This window comes from Ranitomeya imitator, chromosome 2 (genome assembly GCF_032444005.1).
Source record: "Ranitomeya imitator isolate aRanImi1 chromosome 2, aRanImi1.pri, whole genome shotgun sequence".
In the NCBI taxonomy this organism is placed as follows: domain Eukaryota; kingdom Metazoa; phylum Chordata; class Amphibia; order Anura; family Dendrobatidae; genus Ranitomeya; species Ranitomeya imitator.
Genome location: NC_091283.1, coordinates 742,260,915 through 742,277,711, shown reverse-complemented (window position 1 = coordinate 742,277,711; position 16,797 = coordinate 742,260,915). Strand labels below are relative to the sequence as shown.

At 43.8% G+C, this 16,797-nt stretch overlaps 1 protein-coding gene across 7 annotated transcripts in view; it reads left to right on the top strand.

Annotated features, from left to right (window-relative positions):
* The window catches only part of USP54 (ubiquitin specific peptidase 54), a 149,877-nt gene that overhangs the window by 89,422 nt on the left and 43,658 nt on the right, over positions 1-16,797 (top strand). For all 7 annotated transcript variants that reach the window (XR_011318498.1, XR_011318497.1, XR_011318499.1 and 4 more), the window contains exons 3-5: positions 5,344-5,436; positions 16,009-16,143; positions 16,569-16,682. Coding sequence is in view for 4 of the 7 variants with exons in the window: in XM_069753238.1 (XP_069609339.1) it covers positions 5,344-5,436; positions 16,009-16,143; positions 16,569-16,682 (342 nt within the window). In the remaining 3 variants the exon portion in view is untranslated. The remainder of the gene's footprint in view (positions 1-5,343; positions 5,437-16,008; positions 16,144-16,568; positions 16,683-16,797) is intronic.

Genomic DNA, 16,797 nt, shown 5'->3' with positions numbered 1-16,797 from the left:
GCTTTTATAAACTCCCTGCCTGGTTCATTACTCAAAACCCCCATCATGGGTAAGACTAGCGACCTGACAGATGTCAAGAAGGCCATCATTGACACCCTCAAGCAAGAGGGTAAGACCCAGAAAGAAATTTCTCAACAAATAGGCTGTTCCCAGAGTGCTGTATCAAGGCACCTCAATGGTAAGTCTGTTGGAAGGAAACAATGTGGCAGAAAACGCTGTACAACGAGAAGAGGAGACCGGACCCTGAGGAAGATTGTGGAGAAGGACCGATTCCAGACCTTGGGGAACCTGAGGAAGCAGTGGACTGAGTCTGGTGTGGAAACATCCAGAGCCACCGTGCACAGGCGTGTGCAGGAAATGGGCTACAGGTGCCGCATTCCCCAGGTAAAGCCACTTTTGAACCATAAACAGCGGCAGAGGCGCCTGACCTGGGCTACAGAGAAGCAGCACTGGACTGTTGCTAAGTGGTCCCAAGTACTTTTTTCTGATGAAAGCAAATTTTGCATGTCATTCGGAAATCAAGGTGCCAGAGTCTGGAGGAAGACTGGGGAGAAGGAAATGCCAAAATGCCTGAAGTCCAGTGTCAAGTACCCACAGTCAGTGATGGTGTGGGGTGCCATGTCAGCTGCTGGTGTTGGTCCACTGTGTTTCATCAAGGGCAGGGTCAATGCAGCTAGCTATCAGGAGATTTTGGAGCACTTCATGCTTCCATCGGCTGAAATGCTTTATGGAGATGAAGATTTCATTTTTCAGCACGACCTGGCACCTGCTCACAGTGCCAAAACCACTGGTAAATGGTTTACTGACCATGGTATTACTGTGCTCAATTGGCCTGCCAACTCTCCTGACCTGAACCCCATAGAGAATCTGTGGGATATTGTGAAGAGAAAGTTGAGAGACGCAAGACCCAACACTCTGGATGAGCTTAAGGCCGCTATTGAAGCATCCTGGGCCTCCATAACATCTCAGCAGTGTCACAGGCTGATTGCCTCCATGCCACGCCGCATTGAAGCAGTCATTTCTGCCAAAGGATTCCCGACCAAGTATTGAGTGCATAACTGAACATTATTATTTGATGGTTTTTTTGTTTGTTATTAAAAAAACACTTTTATTTGATTGGATGGGTGAAATATGCTAATTTATTGAGACAGGTTTTTTGGGTTATCAGGAGTTGTATGCCAAAATCATCAGTATTAAAACAATAAAAGACCTGACAAATTTCAGTTGGTGGATAATGAATCTATAATATATGAAAGTTTAATTGTAATCATTACATTATGGTAAAAAATGAAATTTAACACTATATGCTAATTTTTTGAGAAGGACCTGTATACTAGTGGAGAGCTCGTCCCAGGATGCATCCACTTAGGAGAACAACTGCAATCTGAATATACAAACATCCATGCTCACAAAAATGAATTTGTGGCATTAGGAATAATAATAATAATAGTATTTCCAGTACACAAAATCCCCAGGTCAAACTAACGTCGAGATCTCTGTGCAATACCCTCATTGTAGCAGGAGCCGCTCGGTACTAGTTTTGTGCCTCCCACATCACACTGTACATTCCCTAGTCATTGTCTACACTTTGTGGGTGCTGTCAGCATAGCAGGAGCCGCTCTCCACTACCATGGTGAGTAGGTGGCGCGACATTTTTCTCCCTCCCCTGGCTGGTGAGTGTGGGCCCCAGCATCTTTTTATGGCAGAGTTTCCCCAACTCCAGTCATCGAGATACAACAACAGATCATGTTTTCAGGGTTTTCTTACTTGTACAATACTAAGGAAACCCAGAAAACCTGATCAGTTGGTGGCTCTTGAGGACTGGAGTTGGCAACATTGCTCTACAGTGTAAAGAATTAGGAATCAAGTCCTCTATTGGCCACATATATAAATGCCTTACCATGTCATGCAGACATCCAACCACATGGTGGCAGTATTTTGGACACAAACTGACATCGGACATGCCAAGAATAGTAAAGATGGTTATTTAATACTAGATGGTGGCACGATTCTAATGCATCGGGTATTCTAGAATATGCATGTCCACGTAGTATATTGCCCAGCCACGTAGTATATTGCCCAGCTACGTAGTATATTGCCCAGCCACGTAGTATATTGCCCAGCCACGTAGTATATTGCCCAGCCACGTAGTATATTGCCCAGTCACGTATTGCCCAGTCACGTAGTATATTGCCCAGTCACTTAGTATATTGCCCAGTCACGTAGTATATTGCCCAGTGACGTAGTAAATTGCCCAGTGACGTAGTATATTGCCCAGTGACGTAGTATATTGCCCAGTGACGTAGTAAATTGCCCAGTGACGTAGTAAATTGCCCAGTGACGTAGTATATTGCCCAGTGACGTAGTAAATTGCCCAGTGACGTAGTATATTGCCCAGTGACGTAGTAAATTGCCCAGTGATGTAGTATATTGCCCAGTGACGTAGTATATTGCCCAGTGACGTAGTAAATTGCCCAGTGACGTAGTATATTGCCCAGTTACGTAGTATATTGCTCAGTGACGTAGTATACAGCACAGAGCCACGTAGTATATTGCTCAGCCACATAGTATATTGGCCAGTCACATAGTATATTGGCCAGCCACGTATGTCACAGGTTAAAAAATAAAAAATAAACATATACTCACCTTCCGAGGGCCCATTGTAGTTCGGTCACATGACCGTGACATCATGGCAGGTCCTTCTCACGCAGGCGCGCAGGACCTGTGATGACGTCGCGGTCACATGACCGTGACATCATGGCAAGTCCTTCTCGCGCAGGGCCTGTGATGACGTTGCGGTCACATGACCGTGACGTCATGGCAGGTCCTTCTCCCATACCATCCTTGGCACCGGAACCTGCCGCTTGCATGGAGCGGTCACCGGAGCGTCGCGTATATAATGATTTTTTTTTTTTTATTATTATTATTATTATTTTTAGCATTAGATGTTTTTACTATTTACGCTGCATAGGCAGCATCAATAGTGAAAACTTGGTCACACAGGGTTAATAGCGGTGGGAACGGAGTGAGTTACCCGCAGCATAACGCGGTCCGTTACCGCTGGCATTAACCCTGTGTGAGCGGTGACTGCGGGGAGTATGGAGCGGGCCCCGGGCTCTGACTGCAGGGGAGTAGGGAGGGACTAATTGGACTGTGGCCGTCGCTGATTGGTCGCGGCAGCCATGACAAGCAGCTGCCGAGACCAATCAGCGACTTGGATTCCATGTCAGACAGAGGCCGCGACCAATGAATATCTGTGACAGATAGAAGGACAGACAGAAAGACGGAAGTGACCCTTAGACAATTATATAGTAGATATTCTCCATCTTCTGTGATCAGAATACCCAGAAGTAAAGACTTGTAGGTGGGATATGTTTTGGCTAGAATTATTTTATATATAATAGTAATATTCACTCTTTTCCAGTGTCTGTTACAGTCGGTAACAAGCAGTAGAATGGCAGATAGCCCATTACAACATCTCTGTGTAGTGACTGTCTTCTGGAACCTATAGATACCTACAGTGTGCCCGGTCATCATTGGGAAGCTGCTGTACACATTACATTGTTGTCTATTCCAGCGGGATCAGACCAGAACCCTGAAATAAATGTGTATGGGCGGCTCTAGAGGACTAGCTGCTGTAACAGTATTGTGTAGCCTAACCTGAAGGGCAAATTTATAATGCCATTTTAGAAAGTGCGTACCTAACCAAGACGTATAAAGCATATCATGGTATCTATTGGGTCCTTATTGTCGCATAGTTAAAGAACCATAGAAATGCTTCTGGCCAGGAAGGGAAAGACCCTTGCCCCAAACATCATTTAGAGACAGTAAGTGACAAAAAACAAGTGTATGAACAGATTACAGCCCAAAGACTGATCTGTCCACAGACCTTACATTTCGGTGCTGTCCCTTAGAACTAGACCAGTCCTACAGTTGGATGGTCTACATCTTGTGGTGGTCCAAGTCTCCAGAGCAGTGGTGAGAAATCTAGGCCTAACATTAATGGATGCCCCCAGGGTCGCCAGTCATGTGAGTTCAGTTTGTCAGAGGTCCCAATGGGTGCAATAATATCTGCTTCAAACACATGACCCAAGTGCTAAGTGATTGATGAAGGCACAGTACAATCTCCTCTCTGTTTCTCGGTTTGTAGAAAAATGGCTGAAGTAGAAAATGCTAAAAGTAGGTTTTCAGGTTTCAGAAAAGCCCTGCTACCATGCTTGGTTTTCTTTTTTTAAGCACCCTCCCCAGGTCCGGCTCTGAGTCACCGCCATTGTTCCTGGTTATTGTCTGCAGCGCTGACACCATGTCGACAGTCCTAAAGCCAATCCGTGAGCTCAGTGGCTCTCCAAGAGAATAGAGCGTAACTCAATGATTGGCTATGGTGCTGTCGCCATGACCTCCATGCTACAAAAAAAATATGGATATGAGATCCATTTTTTTTTTTTTTTTTTTTAAACCCAGAAATCTCTTTAAGGTACTGTACATTTCTTTTATAGACAATTTAAAGGGGGCTGGGGGGTCAACTTTAAAAAAACCAAAGTCCCCCCCCCAAAGATAAATAAATACTAATATATATATATATATATATATATATATATATATATATATATATATATATATATATGTGTGTGTATTATATACAGATCCATTACTCTCCTCCCTGGGTCCAGTGTCAGGCCTCCGTCATTGCTCCTGTTTTTGTTTGACTGCAATGGCGACTTCCTGACTACCACACATGCTGTATCACTGCTGCAGCCAATCGCTGAGCTCCGCACACTCTCCATCACTACGTAGAGCCTCTGCGCTCAGTGTGTGGCTGCAGAGTCGGTGAATACACAGAGACTGAAGCAGAGACAAAGAGCTAGTGCCGGACCTGGGGTGGGTGAGTACCACCTGGGGTTGTAATTTTATATGTATAAAAGCATTTGGACACAAGCTGGTTTTCTAGGAGAAAAGGTAATTGTCCTATGTGCAGAGGCCGCACCACAGATGGAGATACAGAAACGCCTATCTGTCCATCTCTAATATATTTTGTGAGTAATATGTCAATATCACTTATTGTTCTTAATCTCTGCTCATTGTGAGATTAGCAGTCCATTCGGCCTTCACCCTCTATGAATAATGGTCTTCCCTGTATCTGTGCCCAGATCACTATGGGCAGGCTGATAATTCAGTATACCTTGCCATTCACTGATCTACCCCTCTGTTCATTCCACAAAACGACGTATCTGTTCTGCTTTCTTTGGATAATGTTTGTGCTCCTTGTGCTGATGCCTCCATATACAGTTGCTGTGTTGGACTTTCTTTCCATTGTGTTAACCTGAATGTGATCTTTCTTCACAGGTTTTGTGGCACCTTGATATTTTCCGCCGGAGCTTCCGCCAGTTAACCACTCACAAATGTATGGGTGACTCCTGCATATTCTGTGCGCTCAAGGTAGGTGATAATGTGCCATAAATGTATATATCAGATCTTTACGTTCACACATATATATTTAATTAAAAAACTATATTGTGTGTATACAGATGGGTTTGAGTATAGCTAGTGTATGCATAAGAAGATTTTACAATTTATTGTATTGTCACATCAGTTGCCAGTAAGGGTATGTGCACACGTTCAGGTTTTTTTGCGTTTTTTTTCTGCGATAAAAACGCGATAAAACCGCATTAGAAACTACAGACATATGCATCCTATCATTTAGAATGCATTCTGCAATTTTTGTGCACATGATGCGTTTTTTTCCGTGAAAAAAACGCATTGCGGTAAAAAAAAACCAGCATGTTCATTATTTTTGTGGATTTTCTGCGTTTTTCCCGCTATTCTATGCATTTGGGAAAAAACGCACCAAAAAAAACACGAAAAAACACGAAAAAAACGCATGCGGATTTCTGGCAGAAATGTCCGGTTTTGTCAGGAAAATTTCTGCAAGAAATCCTGACGTGTGCACATACCCCAATGATATAGCAGACGTAAATATTATAAAATCCAAAACTGCTCTTGTGGCATAAAGGCAGTGAGCAGTGATTAATCCCGCCATTCCAGTCTATCCATATTAGCTGACTGATAGAGGGCACATCCACACCATCAGATTAGCGTTCTTATTACCGTACAATGTCATTATTAGCAAACACAGAAGACAGCACAAAAACCAACCATAGAGTCCAATGTAATATCATTTTTATTAATACATGAAACTAGTAAAAACAAATTTGAGTGGAAAATAAATACAGGTAAAAAATAATACAGACCGCAATGCAAAAAGTACAAAGTTATCCAAAAAGGACGCACACATATGGGTAAATATGAATAGAGATAGAACTGGGTGGAACACAACGGTGTATATAATATATGGGTCTAAGATAAATCGTATATACACAAAAATCACTGAGCATCAATCCAAATAATTTGATTAGACAGTGTGATATAACACAATGTGTTGCCCTGGCATAAAAACCGTGAGTATAAATATATATCAATAATAATAATAATATTTATATAGTGCCAACATATTCTGCAGCGCTTTACAGTTTAACAGTATCAAACACAACAGACATAAGTAACAACGTTAACAATACAATAATTAAAGGGAAATAAGACGACCCTGCTCGTGAGAGCTTATAATCTACAATGAGGCGGGGGAGATACAAAGTACAGGTGTGTATTTACAATGATATATTTACAATCATGGTCCAGCCATCTTCAGGGGGTGGGGGATAGATGGAGATAGTGAATGGGCTACACACACACACACAAACATAAAATGAGTTTGATTAGTGACCGTGATAGGCCGCTCTGAACAAATGTGTTTTGAGCGAGCGCCTAAAACTATGCAAATTGTGGATGGTCCTAATATCTTGGGGTAGAGCATTCCAGAGGATTGGCGCAGCACGGGAGAAGTCTTGGAGTCGGGAGTGAGAGGTACGGATTAGTGCAGAGGTTAGCCGAAAGTCATTTGCAGAGCGCAGCGGTCGCTTAGGACGATAGACAGAAATGAGGGAGGAGATGTACAGGGGGTGCTGCACTGTGGAGAGCTTTGTGGGTGAGAACAAGTACTTTGAATTGTATCCTGTAATGAATGGGTAGCCAGTGTAACGACTGGCGAAGAGCGGACGCGTCCGAGTAACGATTAGCCAGATGGACGACCCTGGCTGCTGCATTAAGGACGGACTGGAGAGGGGAAAGTCGAGTGAGGGGGAGGCCAATTAATAGAGCGTTACAGTAGTCCAGGCAGGAGTGGATCAGGGCGACAGTGAGGGTTTTTGTTGTTTCCATGGTGAGAAAAGGGCGGATTCTAGAGATGTTCTTTAGGTGTAAGCGGCACGAGCGGGCAAGAGATTGTATATGGGATGTGAAGGAGAGATCGAAGTCAAACATAACACCCAGACAGCGCGCCTGCTGCCGAGGTGTTATTATGGTGCCACCCACGGAGAGGGAAATGTCAGATTTAGGGAGGTTAGTAGATGGCGGGAGCAGAAGAAGTTCAGTTTTGGAGGTTGAGTTTCAGATAGAGAGCAGGCATGATGTTGGAGACTGCGGACAGACAGTCAGTGGCGTTCTGTAGTACAGCGGGGGTAAGGTCAGGGGATGACGTATATAGTTGTGTGTCATCAGCGTAAAGATGGTACTGATCAATAATGATCAAAAAAATAAGCAGCAACAAAAGAATATGTGAGATACACGTTGTGATACAATAAGGCTTGTCAAGACTATGTGATTGTATAAACAATGGCAAGCGGAAAAAATAGTGTAGGCTAAGTGTAAAAGTGAAAAAGAGCAGACGATCACCGTATAAGTGTAAAGCAAATAATACAAAAGTGGGAAATCCCTCACAGTGAAACTGTCGATCCCTGGCTCCTGGATGGCGTCCTCCAGGACTTCATACTAGGCAGATGTTGGCGTTGTTACATGTCCGCCATCTACCTGTAACTGCGGCAACCAGAGATGGCTCCGATCACTGCACTGGTTGGGAGGGAGCATCACATGACTGCTGCAGCTAATCGGAGGCCACTTACCTGCTGACGTCTTCACATTCTGTCACAGCATGGAATGTGAAGGCGGCCACTGATTGGTTGTGGTGGTCACATGACACTTCTAGTCACATGTTGTCATGATGCTGACCGCACACACAGAGTGTGTATTAGCAGTGCGGGTCCTATAGGCAGGTGCAGTTTCGTGTGTGTTTTGTTTCATTATGGGCCTGTTCGGTTTAAAGATTAGTTTTTTTTTATATATAATTTTGTCCAGCCTGGTAAGTTATACAACTTTGTAAATCCCTTTATTAGGGGATTTGTCTCCATTAGTATAGAAAAGAAATTGCATTCTACTACTATTCTCAAGTTTATTTGCATCCTTTGGAGTACAGATGATGGCAGTGATGGGTCAGCTCAGCACCTGTGTCTCTCTGGGAATAATGCTGCCGGGGATTGTTCTGAGCTGACCATCACTGCCATCATCGGTACTCCAGTGAGTACATTCTCATACGCAAACAGACTGGGGAAAAGACATTGCTGCTCAGATCACACTTACTTATTATTAATGTTTCACAGTGCATGGGGCCAATGATATTAGAATATGTGATAGAAGCCTACAGAGCAGATCATTTCTCTGCCAGTTCTCCTAATATAAAGACAGGAGGTGGAGACCGGTCATTAGATGTGACTGATGGGGCGATTACTTGCTAAGTGCTTTCCTTTCATATAGATAGACTCTGATTTTAATGCTAATAATACATTGTGTTGTCCTGACCTACTTCTTTCAATCTGATTGCAACAGGAATTAATAATCATGTAACATAAACATTACTGAGGTTTGCGGAAGGAATCAGATATTAGGTGACCTCAAAATGAAAGCCTATTGTCAAATGGTGAATAGGTTTGATCAGACATCAGTCATGGCCTTGAATCCATGGCCTAAATGCGAGTAAAAGCTGTACCTGTGTGACTAATCAGAAGTGCCAAGCAGCGCGTGCATAATGATACGATAATGAAGACATTATGCTGAAAATGCGGCTAGGCTGGATGCTGGAATGTTAGACTAGTTAGAAGAGATTTATGAGAATTAAAAATAATTGTACTGTAACTTGTTCAACAGCTACATCATAATTACACGTCTCCAGGATGTTTGTTTTTATTTTTTTCTGGTACCTATAGATTTAAAGAGACATTCTTAAAATGCATGGTCATATTGCATATCATTTCTATAAAGTATAGATCGTGATGGTAGAAATATTTTTATGGAAAACTCTATTTTAATGTGAAATGGTTATGTAATCTTTGTGTTTCCTTGATGACTTGTAAGAATAAGAGCAAAAGAAAGCACAAACATCACATAAACTTAGGAAGTGTGAACTAAGGAATATATCCCCTGTACTGCCCAGTGAGCTATGGAATGTATCCCCTGTACTGCCCAGTGAGCTATGGAATGTATTCCCTGTACTGCCCAGTGAGCTATGGAATGTATTCCCTGTACTGCCCAGTGAGCTATGGAATGTATTCCCTGTACTGCCCAGTGAGCTATGGAATGTATTCCCTGTACTGCCCAGTGAGCTATGGAATGTATTCCCTGTACTGCCCTGTGAGCTATGGAATATATCCCCTGTACTGCCCAGTGAGCTATGGAATGTATTCCCTGTACTGCCCAGTGAGCTATGGAATGTATTCCCTGTACTGCCCTGTGAGCTATGGAATATATCCCCTGTACTGCCCAGTGAGCTATGGAATGTATCCCCTGTACTGCCCAGTGAGCTATGGAATGTATTCCCTGTACTGCCCTGTGAGCTATGGAATATATCCCCTGTACTGCCCAGTGAGCTATGGAATGTATTCCCTGTACTGCCCAGTGAGCTATGGAATGTATTCCCTGTACTGCCCAGTGAGCTATGGAATGTATTCCCTGTACTGCCCAGTGAGCTATGGAATGTATTCCCTGTACTGCCCAGTGAGCTATGGAATGTATTCCCTGTACTGCCCAGTGAGCTATGGAATGTATTCCCTGTACTGCCCAGTGAGCTATGGAATGTATTCCCTGTACTGCCCTGTGAGCTATGGAATATATCCCCTGTACTGCCCAGTGAGCTATGGAATGTATTCCCTGTACTGCCCAGTGAGCTTTGGAATGTATTCCCTGTACTGCCCAGTGAGCTATGGAATGTATTCCCTGTACTGCCCAGTGAGCTATGGAATGTATTCCCTGTACTGCCCAGTGAGCTATGGAATGTATTCCCTGTACTGCCCAGTGAGCTATGGAATGTATTCCCTGTACTGCCCAGTGAGCTATGGAATGTATTCCCTGTACTGCCCAGTGAGCTATGGAATGTATTCCCTGTACTGCCCAGTGAGCTATGGAATGTATTCCCTGTACTGCCCAGTGAGCTATGGAATATATCCCCTGTACTGCCCAGTGAGCTATGGAATGTATTCCCTGTACTGCCCAGTGAGCTTTGGAATGTATTCCCTGTACTGCCCAGTGAGCTATGGAATGTATTCCCTGTACTGCCCAGTGAGCTATGGAATGTATTCCCTGTACTGCCCAGTGAGCTATGGAATGTATTCCCTGTACTGCCCAGTGAGCTATGGAATGTATTCCCTGTACTGCCCAGTGAGCTATGGAATGTATTCCCTGTACTGCCCAGTGAGCTATGGAATGTATCCCCTGTACTGCCCAGTGAGCTATGGAATATATCCCCTGTACTGCCCAGTGAGCTATGGAATATATCCCCTGTACTGCCCAGTGAGCTATGGAATGTATTCCCTGTAATGCCCAGTGAGCTATGGAATGGATCCGCTGTGTTGTCCAGTGAGCTATGGAATGTATCCCCTGTACTGCCCAGTGAGCTATGGAATGTATTCCCTGTACTGCCCAGTGAGCTATGGAATGTATTCCCTGTACTGCCCAGTGAGCTATGGAATATATCCCCTGTACTGCCCAGTGAGCTATGGAATATATCCCCTGTACTGCCCAGTGAGCTATGGAATGTATTCCCTGTAATGCCCAGTGAGCTATGGAATGGATCCGCTGTGTTGTCCAGTGAGCTATGGAATGTATCCCCTGTACTGCCCAGTGAGCTATGGAATATATCCCCTGTACTGCCCAGTGAGCTATGGAATATATCCCCTGTACTGCCCAGTGAGCTATGGAATATATCCCCTGTACTGCCCAGTGAACTATGGAATGTATTCCCTGTAACGCCCAGTGAGCTATGGAATGGATCCGCTGTGTCGTCCAGTGAGCTATGGAATGTATTCCATGTACTGCCCAGTGAGCTATGGAATGGATCCGCTGTGTTGTCCAGTGAGCTATGGAATGGATCCCCTGTGTTGTCCAGTGAACTATGGATTGTATCCCCTGTACTGCCCAGTGAGCTATGGATTGTGTCTCCTGTAGTACCCAGTGAACTATGGATTGTGTCCCCTGTAGTACCCAGTGAACTATGGAATAGATCCCCTGTGTTGTCCAGTGAGCTATGGATTGTATCCCCTGTAGTACCCAGTGAACTATGGAATGGATCCCCTGTGTTGCCCAGTGAACGATGGATTGTATCCCCTGTAGTACCCAGTGAGCTATGGAGTGTAACCCCTGTGTTGATAACCAGCATTGCTGAAGCTGACGGCTGAGGGTTGCAGCCCCCAGCTTTGAGTTTTGCCTGGCTTGTTATAGAAAATAGAGTGCAACCCACGCTGAATTTTTAAAAAAAAATTATAGTGCGGTAGCCGGCTGATGAATACTACCATCAGGCGCTCCTGCTGTCAGTGTTATTAGCGCCAGCAAGTGTAGTCTGATGGGAGTAATAGTCCCATCAGCCTCCGCCTGCTGTCATTGTTATCACTTGAATATAACACTCCTCATTGTCCTCTGATCACCGGCAGAGCAAGGGAGAATGATAAGAGCATCTTCAGCACCCTGTGCCAGGGAACAGCGCTTACTGTAGTGCTTCTTCCCTGGCGCTGGTGCGTGTTACACGGATGACATCCATGTGTTCTCCATGTGCACATTTGCGGGACGTTTTGTGGCCTGTGCTGACTGTAAAAACAGACATGTCAGTGTGTTTTGCCCATGGACACGCGGTACGTGGAAACAGTGCCGTGCACAGAATGGGTCTACATGTGTCTTCGTTACGTGTGAAAACTTTCACCACGTTTACCGGACACACGGACGTGTGAACGAGGCCTTAGTTTGTATGTGGGTGGCTCTTAGGGCAGAGACAGACTGCTGTATTTCTCGTGCGAGAATCGTATCTCACTGCATGCACCGGCCGGCACCTCTCCTGACCTGAGCAAGACAGTATGATGGATTTCTATGCAGCTGACAAGCTCAGGTCAGGAGAGCCGACAGCCTGTACGAGGTTTATCATGTGATTCTCGCACGACAAATCCGGCAGTCTGTCTCTGCCCTCAGACATAGTTTCATTTGGCCTTAAATATTGGTAAGCCGTCACCATGAATGGTGCAATTGGTTGTGGATACTGGTATCACCTTTATGCCAAATTACTTGGATTTTTCTTTTCATTATGGGTTTCTGACTTGTTTACAGCCCAATTCCCTCTGTGCTGTTACAATAAAGTTTAGAAGCGAGTAAGAGCCAAAAGTCTTCTGTGGAAATCTTCCATGGAACCTTTTTGCTGTGTGTTAATTAAAATGTGGCGACAGACTAATCCGGGCTTCTTTCTTCAGATCTAAAACAATAGCTGAAAGAATGTGTGCCATGCAGCCACTCATGTTTCTCACTCGTGTAGATGTAAAGCGTGTACCCATGAAAAGGATGTATTCACTTGTAGAGGCACATGTAAGGTATCCCATTATTTTCCTTTATAGTGTGCAAGTCTGGTGAAAATGCAGTGTCTTAGACGTGTGTTGGTTCGAGTCCCCCACAACATGCCTGGATTGCCTGACATACACAGGAAGTCCCGCATGTTTTGTGAAAACAGTAAGGAGCATTTGAGCTAATCACTCTATAACACAACATACATTATATACATTAACCCCCACTATTAGGAATTTCTGAACTCTAATACTCTTAAAATATCTTTCCACAATCTGCTATGTATTTTTTACCTCAATTTTTCCTTTTGCCATGTTGTGTAGTATTTTTCTTCATGTATACACAACTTTTTCCAAGAACATAAATCGAAAATCAAGATTATTCTTTTTTTTTTTTTTTTTAAAGCAATGCCATGTCACACTTGACTATGTGGGGATTGATTTAGAAGCTTTGCTCCGTTTAATTGATTGTGATCGAGCTCAAATACCAGATACAACCTGTTGTCTAGGGTGGTGGAGTCTCTAATCCTGGTCATCCCCTTCATCTCCTTGCCATTTTCTGTTTGTCCTCCCTATCTTCCCAGAGCCAAACATTTTTGTTATTTCCATCAGTGCAGCCATATGAGGGCTTGTGTTTTGCGGGACGAGTTGTACTTTTGAATGACACCATTGATTTTATCATATAGTGTACTGGAAACGGGGAAAACCATTCCAAGTGTGTCAAAATTGGAATTCAGAGATCCACAATGAATTTCTGGAGTGAGTTTGCGGCACTGAAAGTAAAGGGGCTGAATAATATTGCACGCCCCACTTTTCAGTTTTTGATTTTCCACAAAAATTTAAAATAACCAATAAATTTTGTTCAACTTCACAATTGTTTTCCACTTGTTGTTAATTCTTAACCAAAAATTTACATTTAGTATTTTTGTTTGAGGCCGGTTTCACACGTCAGTGTCTCCGGTACGTGAGGTGACAGTTTCCTCACGTACCGGAGACACTGACTCACGTAGACACATTAAAGTAAATGTGTCTCTGCACATGTCTGCGTGTTTTCACGGGCCGTGTGTCCATTTGCAAAACACGGAGACATGTTAGTGTTTGTGGGAGCACACGGATCACACGGACCCATTAAAGTCAATGGGTCCGTGTAAACACGTACCGCACACGGATGCTGTCCGTGTGCGTTTTTCCTGTCACAGGGTTAAAATTGTGAAAATTGTTGGAAGACACGGACACACGTACAGCACACGGATCCCACACGGATGGCCTACATGAGCACACGGACACGGATAACTCCGGTACCGGAATTATCTGGACGTGTGAGACTGGCCTGAAGAATAATATGTGGGAAAGGGTTGAAAAGTTCCAGGGAGCCAAATACTTTCGAAGGCACTGTAGGTGTCTGACTTAATTATTCCCTAAAGAGCGTCCCACTGGCAGCATGCAGCATTCTGGGAAACGAGTAAGGAAGCCAGTAACATCATGCTCTGTGTGTCCACACACTACATTTCCTCTGCGCAGCATTTGATGCAGATTTTGTTACTAATTTTGCTGCAGAAATGCAGCTGTTTTAATGTCGTTTTGTCACCATTGCCTTTACAAAGGGTGAAATCCGCCTGATAATCCGCCGATGTCGCCGCACTGCTCCATTCACGCTGCAGGTGACCGTTCGTCACATCTCATCCACCACACTGGAAAGTGTCAGCCTTTTGGTCCCGATACGCAGCCTATGAAGGCACGTTTTAGTCATTTATAGTGTTTTATAAAATAAGTGAGAATGTTGGCAAGAAGGCAGAAGTTTTAGACTGATGTGATTTACCAAGATGGGTTTATACAACCAGACCTGTTATAACGGGAAAGTAGATGATTGTGGACTTTCCACATCAATCCCACCTCTGTAGCCATTTTTATTTTCCCTAGCCAGGCAATACGAATTTTCATAAACCTGGAATTTGCTACAAGGCCATTTTCGCAAATAACACATAACGATTCAGATAACGGCGTAGGGTTAATGCAACGGAAAGTGGCAGAATATTTGTGAACGTCTTAAAAAGGGAACAATATCTTCAGATGGAAAGTATGAGAATGACAATACGCAGTAAATTTCCTAAATATATAGCGTATCATTACTGTATCTGAATATTATACAACCACATACTGCGAAGATCAAAGGTGGTAAAAGATGCTTCATTGTACGTGTGAGGATGGGAAGCCATTATTTTGATAAATGTAAATATGAAGTTCTGCATGGAAGCTTCTTCGTTCCCTTTAATAAAGCATCTCTTGTAGTGGCAGGGGTCATGGCTGATGTTGGTTTCGGCAGTGGGATGAAGGCTTCATTTGTTCTGCTAACAGAGCTGCCTTGTCCTGCAGCATGGGCCTCATCTGTGCCAAAATACACAGCAGACCATGCATGATGACCTCCGCTTATGTCTGTCTGGGTTTTTCTGTTCAATTTTTCTATTTTTATTGAAACCTTTTATTGCACACATAAAAAGCAAAAAGACAAAACCTTTCCTGGGTCTGAGTGAAAGAAGAAGGGAAAATAGGTTGAAATGCTACAATGTAAGCTTTGCTCATAGATGCAGACAAGGCACAGGTGTCTGGTGTATCTGCCACAAATAGGCCTTCTGTGTGCCACCAATAAGGTTCTTTTAGTGGTTCTTTCGGAAGCTATATGTCCCCCAAATGTCAGCAAGGAGAGAATCCAAGGCTGAGGTCACACAAGTGATGATTCTCTCGTACAAGAGACTCTACTCCATTAAGTAAATGACACTGTCAGTTTGAGCTGAGCGTTGGTTTACTTCTCGCACCAGAGAATCACAGCGCAGGTGTGGAGAAGATGGAAAACTTAATCTCTCCATCTTCTCAATTGTCTGTGTCCACCGTGTAAATTGGACTGCACTCAGATGTCATCAGAGTGTAGTCTGATGTTTTACTTACTCCCATAGGCTTGAATGGATGTGCATGATCCGATGTGTGCCACCACTCGCAACATGCTGTGATTTTTCTTCTCATGCCGATTCCATGAAAAAAAAAAAATCTGCACTGCCCCATGGTACAACATTGGACTGAGTGCTATCGGATAAAACCTCACACAGGACTGGCCTGATGTGTACGCTCTGACTCACTGACGCCAGTTTGTTTAGCATGTTGGCCTAAGGGCACCTGTGCAGTGAATTCTATGGAGTTTATAAGAACTTATCTTAAGATATGTAACTTATTCATTGGCCATAATCTGTTCTCTACGCAGGGAATATTCAACCAGTTTCAGTGTAGCAGTGAGAAGGTGTTACCGTCGGACGCCCTCCGCAGTGCCCTTGCCAAGACCTTTCAAGATGAGCAACGTTTCCAACTGGGCATCATGGACGATGCAGCAGAATGTTTTGTAAGCTTTATATACGCATACACGTACATAGAATGTTTTGTGTGTCAACCTGTATTACTGTACAATAAATTATCTACATTTACCCCAGTCATTTGGCAGCTTTTAGTTCTGGGAACATGACCAGCAGCTCCCTATTTTGGGTTCTGCTGTGAAGAGTTGTGGCTGGAGTCGAGTGGAAATACTTATTTTTTCTGCCACTGATAATATTGTAATATTCTACTATAATAATTGGTAGTGTGCTACATTTGGCTCCTGGCACAGTTCCTTGCTCTCCAATGTCGGGTTATGGCAGGAGTTGTCCATGGTTGTATTCTGTAGGCTTACTAATGTAAATGTTCAGCAATCCTCCTTCCTACGTTGCAGTAGTAGAGGTTTTGTAATATACCGATTCTTGCTCACCAGAAGAATTCTTTTTGGGTTTGCAGGAAAATCTTCTGATTCGCCTCCACATTCACATCGCAGATGAATCCAAAGAAGATATCTGCACCGCCCAGCACTGCATTTCTCATCAAAAGTTTGCAATGACATTATTTGAGCAGGTATTTTGGTCATTTCTTTACCAGTCTTCGTTCCTTTAGATCAGTGGTCCCCAACTCCAGGCCTCGAGGGCCGCCAACAGTGCAGGTTTTCAGGATTTCCTTAGTATTGCACAGG